This window comes from Varanus komodoensis, unplaced genomic scaffold, assembly GCF_004798865.1.
Source record: "Varanus komodoensis strain SLA01 unplaced genomic scaffold, ASM479886v1 scaffold5, whole genome shotgun sequence".
Taxonomy (NCBI): domain Eukaryota; kingdom Metazoa; phylum Chordata; class Lepidosauria; order Squamata; family Varanidae; genus Varanus; species Varanus komodoensis.
This window is the reverse complement of record NW_025336087.1, coordinates 3352825-3365181: the sequence shown is the minus strand read 5'-3', so window position 1 is coordinate 3365181 and position 12357 is coordinate 3352825. Positions and strand designations below refer to the sequence as shown.

The window sequence follows — 12357 nt, the reverse complement described above, 5'->3', positions numbered from 1 at the left end:
AGTCTCATTTTGAGAATTCACTGACCCCTGCATACAAGAAGTCATGTCCCAGCCACTCCCAACCGGTTGGGTGTCATAGCTGCCCTTGGGAAGCATGCATGGCCCCTCGTCAGAGGAACATCTAGAACACCTGGATCCAGACCTTACCAGGAAACAGACCCAAGAAAACAGATGGCTCCATATGTTCCTTTTGGAGAGTCAGAGAGCTTGGCTAGCCTCTGAACATGCCAGCAGTTAAAGATACAGGCACCTGACAAAGTAAATAAGTGCCTGCCTGCAGAGCAAGACTCCTCAGGAGTCTGCCTCTTTCTGTTGGCTCATAAACAAGGCCTCCTCTGCCAGAAGGGCTACCATGACCCTCAATGGAGTTGCAGGTGGTGGTTGGTGTTATCATGACCGCATAATCACTTTTACTCTCATCACTACAGCTGAAATTCGGGTTCCAGGTGCTGGGCCTTGCCCATACTTTGACGCAGCATTTTCATCCTGCCCAGTGGATTTTTCACTTATGGAAAAGCAGTTGCCCCTTTCAAAATGAGAATTCTGGTGTCCTCTTGTCCCACCCATGCCTTTTCTCCAAAGTGGATACAGTCAGCTGTACAATGTAAGATTCCTATTGCAACGGAAATGAACAATGGAAACAGAACAACGGGTATCACATATTATTAGCTAAGGACACAATCTTATCACCCCTGCAGCAGAAGCCCTATCACCCCTCCACTCCTTGCTCCCCCTGCACATCTCTTTTCACCCCTCCAAGGTCCAGTTGAAACCCTGGGGGGCAGGGCAGGCACACTGACATGGTGCTTTCCAGATCATTGGTGAGGGAGCTGGACAGGGGATCGGCCTTTCCAGTCTGAGCACGGAGGTGGGAGGTCCTCTTGGCACTCAAACTGAAGAATTCTATTGTCTCTTAGACAATGCCAGGAGGAGACAGAACTGCACCTTAAGGAAGTTTAATACATATGCGTTTTAACCGGAAATAAGTAGCTGAAAATGGAGTGTTCACTTGACAATCTGTGCAGTTAGAACTTGCCAGTGCTTCTGTGTTTGGACAAGGTTGGTTATGACCTACTTTTGTTACAAAGCCTTTTTGTTATCCTTGCTTAACCTAATCGCACTGTACATGCTCAGTGGTGTTTAAACTTAATTTACTGTTAAATCATGTAAAATAATGGGTTAATTTCTTTATACTGGCTTTGTTGTGGTAGGCTAGTAGGTGCAGAAGCATTCTTTGCAACTAAATGGGACTTTTTTCTGTCTAAACATGCAGACAGAAAATTGTGCCTTTGATGAGAAACCTCAAACAGAAATCACTGCAGCTTGTGCTATAAATGCCATACAGACACACATGCATAAGTATTCCTTTTCTCTTGCAATTGTCACAATCAGGGCAATCTTCCTCATATCCAAATGCTGCTTTCTTTGTTTTGCTGGCATTGGTACACATGTCACTCCAGACTGAAAGCCTGAACACCTTTACAGACTGAATTGGCACTTTTGTTTAAGCCTCAATCGCTTTCACCTGGAGAATAAAAGACAGATTAGACAAAAATGCAGATAGAATACTGTATGGTCTGAGGCTTCATCCTTTAAAAAGTAAAAAAGTATTACAGGGGTATTTGCATGTCACAATTCTTCCAAAAGGTTAATGCCTCTGTATCTGATTTCTTACCCTTCGGCACTACTACATTCCACAATGGGTCCCGTAATTGCTGAAAGAGCAAGTTGGAACAGAAATGTAAATGTTTTTGCATGGCACTAATTCCACAGTAAGCTTGGATGAAACAATACACTGATTTTTACAATTTAGAAGTGTTGTGGGGGGGGTGTTGGGGGGTGGATGTTATGACAATGTCACAGCTGCTGCTCCCAAAAAAAAAAAAAAAAACAACTGTGTCAGCAGTACTGAGTTATGCAAAAATACAAGATAGTTCATATTTTGTTCTGGCCTAAGAATTAATGTGAAACATATGATATGTGCAAGTTTAGCAGCTTTAGAAGTATTCAAATATAATGGTAAAGTGGAAGAATCATGTTCACTTCTTAAATCTAAAACTGGCTTACTATGTCTGCACAAAGTTCCCATGTTTGGGATCTAGGAAGTGAAGCTAACAGAAAACAAAGAGGTCTACCTATAGGTACCAATGAGTTCATGACAGAAGGGAATCAGATACGACCTCTCCATGGCTGAGTCATCTGAGTCTGAGCCTTTGTACATTGTATTCCTTTTGGAAGGTGAATTCTTGCCCCCAGTCAATTGGAGTTTTGCATTATTCCAACAGTGTCTGCTCAGGTTGAGGTTAATCATGTTTCATGCCTAACCCACATTTGAAACCAGGGTTTAAAGCTGGTTTGCCTTAACTGCAGTTAATATTGCTGTCAAGAAAAAATGAAGATGCATGGAAAGAAAGCAAGAGAATCAGTCCTGCCCCATCTAAGAATCATGATCAGTTCTATCACTTTCTCAGAAAGTGTTTGAAGAGGTCTGTCTTTGAGCACAAACTGCAACTTTGCTCTGCTAAGTGCTTAACTCCTAAAATATGGTACACTGGGGACCAAGTTCACATGGAAGTGTTTCCCCTGCCTCCCAGGTCTGAAGTGGCTAATTGTGACTGCTCAGTGTTCAAGGGCCCGGCTGTTTCCAAAGGCTGGCAAAGAGGACAGTTCCCAGGGGATTCAGTGAAGAAATGGGAGGCATCCAGGTGAAACTTTGCACGTGGACCACACTCTCCAACCTTGGGCGAAACATTAAGGTTAAAAAAGCTGCACTTCAGTTGTACCCCCGAGCGTGGGATGCTAGAAAGATGCCTTATACTGACTCAGACCATAGGCACATCTAGCCCAGGACTGTCAACACCAACTGGTAGCTGCTTTCCAGGCTTCCAGGCAGGACTCCTTCCCATCCTGCCCTACCTGGGTAAGTTGGGGATTGGACACTGGGAATTGTTCCTACAAATGTGGCACGTGGGATGGCTTTGTAATCTTTGTAGTGGATTCTTGGATGCTCCCTCAATATAGCCCAAGCCAGGCATTCAGAAATTTACTTCTAGGAAAAGGATGGAAAGTGAGAGTGAGCAAGCTAATTTGGTCCCCTCCATCCTGGTTCTCATCACTCCTCCATGTGTTCAAGAACTGCTGAGGTGGAAAGTCCTTCTATCAATGGACACTCCCCATGTGATCAAGAAGCCATGATCAAGAAAACCCTCATGGCCAGTAGAGGCTCCTTGACTGAGTTTGCCCTCAACAGGAGGACAGCTATGAAACAGGCCACGGGGTGGGGATTGGTGCACTCTGCTCTTCACACATTGGTCTAAGCTTCCAAATCCCTTAGAATGGCATCCGCAGAACCCACTTATGTACCTCTGCTTCTTGCTAGTAAAGGACAGCCAAAGCCCTCCACCCTCAAGAAGCACATAAGCCACACATGCACCCAATGCAAGGTATGAGGTGCGACAATCATGCTGCATTTCAGCTTAACAGCCGTTCTCAGGCTAGAGGAAGTGTCACAGCTGGGAAGAGCTAAGGGGTGTGCTGTGGGTGTAAGTGTTGGGCCCTGGCATGCTCCCCTATCCAGCATGCCCCATTAGCCTGCCTTGAAGCTCATTTCCAGTCTTGGAGAAGCTGCCAGCATGGTGGTTTCCATGCCAACTGAGGTGGGGCATCAACTCTGCCTTTGGAATCCCAGCTGTGAATTTGGAGGATCCTCAAGTTGGACCTCCAAATAATCTAGGCTACCCTCCCCAGTCAACGTTGGGAGGCCAACAGGTGGTGTCCCAAGAAGGTCCACTTAAGGTTTCCCATGTAGATGTCTCCAAAATCCTGCAGCCAGTCCTGTTGAGGAAAAGATACCCTGCACAATCTAAAAGCCACCCCCATTTTCACTATTTTATATATTCTGGCATGAAAAGGGGCCTATTTGTTACTGAATGTCTAAAATGCACTTTACAAAAAGTATTCTTTGAGAGGAAAATAAAACACAACACAGCCATGCCACATGATTTGGACAAAAAAGTTTGACAACTCCCAGCATCTCCCAGTTGGAAGATGGTGGGAAATGCTGGGAACTGGAGGCTCTTCTTCTGTTTAGACATGCAGACGATCACACCACCTTAGCTTAGTGTTGCAGCTAAGGGCATGAAATGTCACTGCCAATGACCCTAGTTACAAACATACATATTTAGTTGGATATAAATTTCATTTAACTGGGGTGAGGGGGTTTAATCAATTAACTGGGTTAACTTGCTTAGATTCATACTGTAACTCTGCAATCTAAGGTTAATAATATTGACCTACTTTGCAAGTTAGGTATAAGAATTACTGAGACAAAGTAAAATATGCTATAGAAAAACTAAATACAGTTATTTGAAGAATGTTGAGAAAAAAGAAGGTATTTATTTGAATCATGTATTTACAATTGTATAGGCTGCCCATACAAGTAGAACCCACCCAAGGTAGATATTTGATGCTATGATCATTTATGTTTATAGCCTGCCTTACCTCTAGAAATTCAAGGTCCTCCCTGCCATTTTATTCTGACAACAGCCCTGTAAGGTGGATTAAGTTTAGAATGATTGGCACAGAAGCCCAGTGAGCTTCATGACTTAATAAGGATCTGAACCTAGGTCTCAGTAATTCTGTGATTTGAAACAAAAGACATAGAAACATAGAAACTGAGCAACTCAGAAGGGGCCTGCCAGGCCATCTAGTCTGACCCCCAGCTCCAGTTGGCTCCACTCATGACATGCCTACCATGTGTATGTCTAGCCTAGACTCCTACTGCTGTCCTGTAATTTACTCCTTTTCTCTTCAAACACTTTTGCTTTTATGTTTTTTGTAGAAAGAAAAGAGAGAGAAGCAGCTTTGGGAAACATGGAAGGGTCAGAAGTGGAAGTCAAGAGCATTTGGATCCTGCCCCTGTACAATTCTGTGACTGAGGCATGGTGATTGTGGGGGGGGGGGGGGGAGTCTTTTGTCAACTACTCTGGAAGCATTTGAAGTCTTACCAACTTGATAAGCGGGTACAAGATTGAGGCATAAAGTTCTTACTCAGGGGCACTTCCAATTGGAGGGCTCCTAGGGCTTTTTTCCTTGAAGGATTCATCATACAAATATCATTCCCTAGTCAAGATTATTATGAATTATTGGGTGACATATTGTTTTGTTACTAGGTATCTAACAAGCACTTTCACAGGGGAAATGCAGTCTTTACTTGTAAACAGTGAAAGAACCAACTTTTTTCATTTGTGTATTTGTGCTATTTTGCCAAACCACAGTGCCACCCGGAGCTCATGGAAAAGCAAGAAAGGAAACACTCTTGGTGTTGTGCTGGGGCTAGAAACCGAAAACAGATACACCTTAATAAGCTGGAGTAAAAAAGCTCCTAGTGCTAGCAGTCAGAAAACAATGTGTGGCTGTTCCAATTTCTTCACTGTAGGGTCCTGGGATAGCCCTAATTAGGAAAGGAATAAAACTGCTGAAATTGTGTTCCCCTTATACCAATCTTTGGTGCACTTAGAATACTGAGCACAGTTCTTGTCACCTTACTGAAAAAGGCATTATTAAGTGGGAAAAGGTGCAGAAAAAGGCAACCAAATGATCCAGGAACTATCTGCCCTATCAGGAATAGCTTCACCCACTGGGATTGTTCAGCATGAGAAAAAAGTTGAGTAAGGGGAGATATGGTAGAAGTGTTTAAAACTACACATGGGTGTGGGGAAGCAGAAAGCAAAACATTTTCTCTCCCGCTCCCATAATAGTAGAATCCAGAGTCATCCCATGAAACGGATTGGTGGGAGATTCAGGAGACATAAAAGGAAGTACCGTTTCACTCAATGCATGGTTATAGGGAATTCACTGCCACAGCACCCATTTGGATGGCTTTAAAAAGGGACTGGGCAAATTCGCGGAGGAGGAAGCTATCAGTGGGTGCTAGTCTTACTATGTGGTCTGTCGAGGAGCTAAGCAGGAGCTAAGGCAGGTGGAACTCTTGCCGAGGAGCTAAGCAGGTGGAACTCTTGTACCAAGTGTGCTGTGGGCAGCTGGTTTCCCCGCGCAAATGAGTGCTGGAATGCGTGATCCACCAGTCCGATCCAGTTTGGTTTTTCTTAAGTTCTTAGCAAATGACACCATCTGGGTCCCCATAAATTTCCATGAAGGAGGCAATGCGCTGAAGCCATCGAAGCTTCCTCCTCTGTCAGCACGGTTAATTTTGGACAGATCGTGCACAGGTTAGACAGATGATCTGCTTTACAGAGGACCATCCTTGATTTTTGGCATCCTGTGTTTCAAAGAACCGCAGGAACTGCTGCCAATCCACGGGGCTTGGGTAGCAGACCAAACCAGACGGGAAGGGGAGGGGGGCTGTCCACTCCATGATGAACGTACTGAATTTCTAGTGGCGTTACAGTTGTCATCATAATTCCATTTCTATATTTGCCTCTCTACTTCTGTGCAAAACACTCCTGCAGAGATATTTCGCATATCTCTCTCGTGCCTCCCAACGTGTAAATCAGCCTGTGCAAATGGCGCTGGAAACCCAGGGAACTTGGATCACCTGCAAAGGAAGTTCAAGTGGAGCCCCACTCGTGGCTTTTCCCGGCGGGGCCTCTCAAAGTTGGGGTGGAAGGGCCGGGGAGCGAGGCGGGGAGCGAGGGTCTCCGCCTGGAGGAGGAGGAGGCGCGGCTGGCGCTGCAACTTCCAGCGCGCGGTGGCGCGGCGCTCTCGGCTCCGCAGAGGGCGGAGAAACGCGCCTGCAGCGGGAGAAGGCTCTGCCCAACGCTGGGTCGGTTCACGCACCTGCCGGAGGGAACGGAAAGGAAAGCTACCGACTTACTTTGGCTGAAGAGCAGCAGCAGAGCCGGGCAGGACACGTGTCGCCGTTGCGCGCCCATGTTCCGAGGGAAGCCCGCGAGCTCCCCTGGCGCAAGGTGCAGCTGGGCGGCCAAAGCGAGCGCAAAGGACCGCCGGGTGGCCCGACAGCGCCGGCGCTCACGAGCGAGGCGCGGCAGGCTCTGCGGATCCGCCCCGTCCGGCCCCCTCCGCCACGCTCTTGAGAGGGTTCCCAGGGCACGGAGCAGCCGGGCAAGTTCCCCTTCCCGCGGCGCGGCGCCTTTTCTTCCCAACAGACGCCTCCGCTTGCGAGCTTCCCTGCCAGAAACAAAAGCGGCTCTCAGCCGAATGTCCCGCCCCACGTGCCCTCTGCGTGGAGGAGGCAGCCTCCTTCACCTGGCCGCCGCACTCCTCCCTGGTCTAGCATATTCGAGAGCTTCTTCAAGCGCCGGCTCCCAGGGAGAAAACCAGGGAGCTATTTTTGTCTTGAGCGGCGCGAAGAACCAGTTGCCATTTTCTTCCTTCCTTCACGGTGCGCTGAACCGTGCACAAACCATGCCAGGCGGAGGGCAGGCTCGGCACCCAAGTTTATTCTGTGCTAAGCGGTGCAGCTTTGCAGTGTGCACGCGGCTGTTCTGGCGTTTTAGCAGGCACGGGCTCGTGGAAGCTTATAGGGTGGCGTATTCAATCTATGAAAACAAGGATTTAGCAGTCCAGCCATGTGTGATCGCTTAGGGGTTAGTGGAGGGAGCTTGGGGGCTTTCTGATGAACTCTCTGGGTGTATGATATGTCTTAGGTCTCCTAAACTAGGCTGCTGGTGTGGGGAAAATGCTCAGAGTTGCCTATGCTGCAGGCTTAAACATAGTGCCAGAGGAGAGCTTTGCAAATACCATTGCCCAACAATCAAGAGGGGCTAGTTTAAGCCTGAAATTTCCCTGGGAGCAAAGATGACAAAACAAAAGGCCATCATGCTTCATGAGAAGGCTAGACCCACTGGAGAAGCCGGTAATGCTAGGAATGTCAAAGACAGAAGAAGAGGAAAACCGACTGTGAGATGGATGTATTCCATAAAAGAAGCCCAAGCCTTTTGTTTACAAGAGCTCATGAAGGGCAAGATGTTATGGGCGGCATTTATTAATAGGCTCACCCTAAGTTGGAGAAGCTCTGAGTGCACATAACAGCAGCATATGGATGTGGATGGAGGAGCGATGCCATCTTGTCTTTCACCTCAGGCAGCCAATTATCTTGGGCTGTCTTTTTCCACCTTTGCCCAAGACCCACTGAAGTGTAAGAACAGGAGCCCATGAGTTAGGGAGCCCCAGGTTCAAACTTGGCCTTAACTGTGGAAATAACCTATTTCCCAGCCATTCTTTCTCAGCTGCAAGTTTCAATATGACTAGAGTTACGCCAGCCTGCTAGTCAGGGACGCTGAGCAGATTACTCTGACAATTTACATAAAGCCCCTGAAACTCTGTCTACTTCTACAGAGATGTCATGTGCCGTATTCAATACATGAGTATAAAATGGCATTTTGGCAGGTGCCATTTCCCCCTACCCAAAGGCACCCCTGTATAATGAGCATCACCTGCAAAGACCAACTCTCCTGCAGAACTATTTAAGGCATAGAAACATTCACCTTCTTTACCACTCACTGGTCATCCTAGATTGCATTGCTTCCACTGATAATCCCCAAACTGCCTCTAGGATCAAACATTCTAGAGGCAGTTTGGGGACATTGGCATTCTCATCATGTGTCTTGTAGGTATCAGCTGCACTAAATAATGCCGGTGATATCATCATACCACAGAACAGGGAAAGGAGGTCTATCCTCTTGCATTTTGCTTGTAAAGCCCTTTACTGCTTGGGACCAACATATCTGAAATATCACTCTTTTTCTGTATACAGGCACCAAGATTTAAGAAAGATGCAGAGACAGGGTCCAGAGGAAGAAACACTTAACAAAAATGATCCGGGGTTTGGAAACACTGCCCTATGAAAATTGGGCATGCTCAGTCTTGAGAGGAGAAGACTGGGAGGAGGGGGCATAATATCCCTCTATAAGTACCTCAAAGACTGTCACAAAGAAGAGGGTCTTCTTGCTGATACCTGAGTGTAGGACACAGAATAATCAATTCAAGTTGCGACAACCCAGGTTCAGGCTAGGACATCAGGAACAGATTCCTCTCTGTCAGAGCAATACAACAGTGGAACCAGCTGCCTAGAGGTGGTGGCACTCCCACACTAGAGACATTCAAAAAGAAACTGGACACCCCTCTGAGTGAGATGGTGTAAACTGGTGACTTACAGCAGCAGGGTGTTGGACCCGATGGCCTCTTCCAACTCTACTGTTCTATGATTCTATGCCCTTGGGATCTTCAGAGGCATTGTTGGTATGCCCCTGCCAGGTGATGTCCATTGGGTGGAATAACCTCTCCAGAAGGCTTGACTCACACCGTTTTTATCTTCTCCCAGTACTTTTATATTAACCCAGGCCTTTAAAACTATGTGTATTATGTATATATGTTTAACACATTTAAGGACTTTTAAGGACTGGTGTTATTTTCCACTGTTTACAGTTTCCACTGTAGGGTTTTAAGGCTACATTTACTCTGTTGCTTTTTAAATATTGCATTGTATGTTATTCTGCAAGCTGCCTGGAAAACATAGGTGGTTGGGCATCATAGATATAGTAAATCAAAGAAAGAATAACCAATACTTAACACATACTTTAGGGATTTCCTGATATTTCATGAATCCACTGGTTCTTGAGGTGAACATGTGATTGCTTTCCCAGACCCTTGCATTGCAGAGGCAACTAGGCAGCGCTTCCAGCCATCTGATGCAGCCTTTAAAGGGAGCCAGTGAAACTGCTCTAAAACATACTGGGAATACAGGAAGTATTGCTTGGTATCCTGGCAAATGTGGGGATGACTTCACCCAGTGATGTTTTCTTTTGTCATCAGTGATGATGCTCCGTGGCCAAACCAAATGTGCCATGTTCAGGTCACATTTGGTTCAGTCATGTAGCATAATGTCAGCTCACTCACTAGGTGGCCCCTGGCTGGCTAGCAGCATGTGAAGGAGAAGAGAAAAGCCGGGCAGAAGAAAGCAAAGGGAAGAAACACTGTGGCTGCGAAAAAGAGCACATTGGGGGATTTTGTGGCACCCAAGTCTCTCTTAACCCCTGCAATTTCCACAGGCTAGGATTTGACTTAGCTTTCAATATATTTCTGGTTTATTCTGGTTTTTCTGGCATATTGACTGCCCTAGAAGGAATTGTATGTTTGCCTTTTGTCATCCATTCTCACATTTCTCTTGACTAGAACACCTCCCTTATTCTAATAGCATTCTTATGTTTCCACACACCATATTGTCTGATGCTTCCAATTTAATTAAATATATTGGTAAAATTACTCAACTGGAGAGTTAACATTAAATGATAGGAGTTGGGTTTCCCCACCCCTTAGCAGAACTGTGTTCGGAAACATTGAAACATAAATATTTCAGGTATATTAGTAATGTTGAGAAGAGACTTGTCTTGTCATGCATTTATGATAACCATCCATGCCATATATGGTTCTCTGTTTCCTGCAGTCACTGCTGAGCCATTTCCAACTAATCACTTAGAATACAGTCATTTAAAGCATCCTTTATTAATATCAGCACAGACATGTGAATAATCTTTCTAAAGCTGACTGGTCAAGTCCAAATGCCCCTCATTTATTTATTATATTCCTATCCCACCTTTCCTCCATTTTAAACGCAAGGTGGCTATACACAGTCCCCAAGTGCTCTCCCCTCCAAGCTCAGACAGAGAGAGGCCAGGCAAAAGTATTGGAGTTGGCCTAATAAAAATAGATAATTGTTCCCTGCACTTCCTCATCCAAGTCATTAATAAAAATGTTCAAGAGCACTGGGCCCAGGACCGGACCCCGGGTGGCCCCACGTGTTACCTCTCCCCAGTCTGAGAAGGTGCCCTTGATGAGCACTTTTTGGCTCCTATTCTGCAGCAAGCTAGGAAAGGAAGAAACACCCACACATGCAAAGAGCACAAATATGCACTTTTCATCTTAGCATCTGCCTCCGTAGAACTGGTGACATCATTCCCAGTAGCAAGTAGTCTAAAGACTTATTACTTATTTTACCTATTTTGACTCTTTTCCCTTACAGATACACTCAGTCGTTTTATCCACACCCTGAAGATGAGGAACGGAAGCTAGTCATAGCTTTCCAGAGTAAATCATTCTGATAGTAAATCATTCTCCAGAATAAATCATTCTCATAACTTTTTATTCTTACAGTTAAGTATATTGAACATTTTCACATGTTTCCTGGGTGGGGTTCTTTTCATGATCACATAATGCAAAGTTCAAAGCAAAGGCTTTGCCCATGTTCCCTGTCTTTTCTGTCTATCAGGGACAGGCTTGACGTCAAGGGTAGGCATAGCCAGCCAACTTCTGGGTGTCTGCACCTCAGGAAGGTCCCCTGAGAAGAAGGCGTCTCGCCACAGGAGCCATCACCGACCACGCCAAACAAATGTGGAACATGCCTGAGACTTCTAGTGTTTGTGCCAACATGAGGTGATTGAGGTAAATGGTTACAGGCAAGACTTACCTTTTAAATGTTTTACTAACTGGGGGGCACACATCTCCTGTCCTCTCCATACTCTGTTGACCATGAACTCTCATCCCACCTTACTACAGGCAGTCCCCTGGTTACAAGTGAGCTCCGTACCTGACAAAATGGAAATTTTTCTTTAAGTAGAATTTGTCTATAAATTGGATCACACAAAGTTAGCCCTCCACATTTATTTATTTATTTATTTATGATTTATATCCTGCCTTTTTCCTACAAAGGGCTCAAGGCAGCTTACATCTCCTCCATCTTATCCCCACAACTACAACCCTGTGAGGTAGGTTGGGCTGAGAGTCTGTGACTGGCCCAAAGTCACCCAGTTGGCTCCATGGCTGAGCGGGGACTAGAACCCAGATTGTCTGAGTCCCAGTCCCATGCTCTTAGCCACTACACCACACTGGCTCACTACACCACACTGGCAACCCCACATTTGCAGGGGTTGGGCTGCAGTACCCCCATCAAAATGGATAAACCACACATATCTCTACCCCCCCCCCAAAAAAAAAACCTCACCAGTGCCTCCTCTTTGCAGCAAGGAAATGTCAGAGAGGTTTCTCACTCCAGATGAGTGGGACAGGAAGGCCTGCTTGGAGGCCTCCTTCTCTCTTCTCACACCTCCTCTCTCTCCATGGTGATGCTTTGGAGGACCTCCCTCATTCCCCTTTTGCTTCCTTTCTTTCTATGGTGGTGATGATTTCCTGCAGTATTTTTTAAATTAATAGATTTTATGGCAGTTCATTCATAAGTAAGAGTTCTTCATAACCTTGGCTTTCCGAACATGGGGACTGCCTGTGCAGTCAGATATGATTGGCTGCAGAAACTTGGAAGCTGGTGATACTTTTACAGAAGTAGAAGGCATTCAGAACTCACTATCTCAGCAAGTCTTCATC

General features: G+C 45.9%; 1 protein-coding gene across 1 annotated transcript in view; it reads right to left on the bottom strand.

Annotated features, from left to right (window-relative positions):
• Positions 1 to 7179, bottom strand: part of ITGA2 (integrin subunit alpha 2) — a 78344-nt gene extending 71165 nt beyond the window's left edge. The window contains exon 1 of the mRNA XM_044446272.1: positions 6836 to 7179. Within this exon, the coding sequence (XP_044302207.1) occupies positions 6836 to 6893 (58 nt within the window). The 5' untranslated portion in view covers positions 6894 to 7179. The remainder of the gene's footprint in view (positions 1 to 6835) is intronic.
• Positions 7180 to 12357: the final 5178 nt, after the last annotated feature.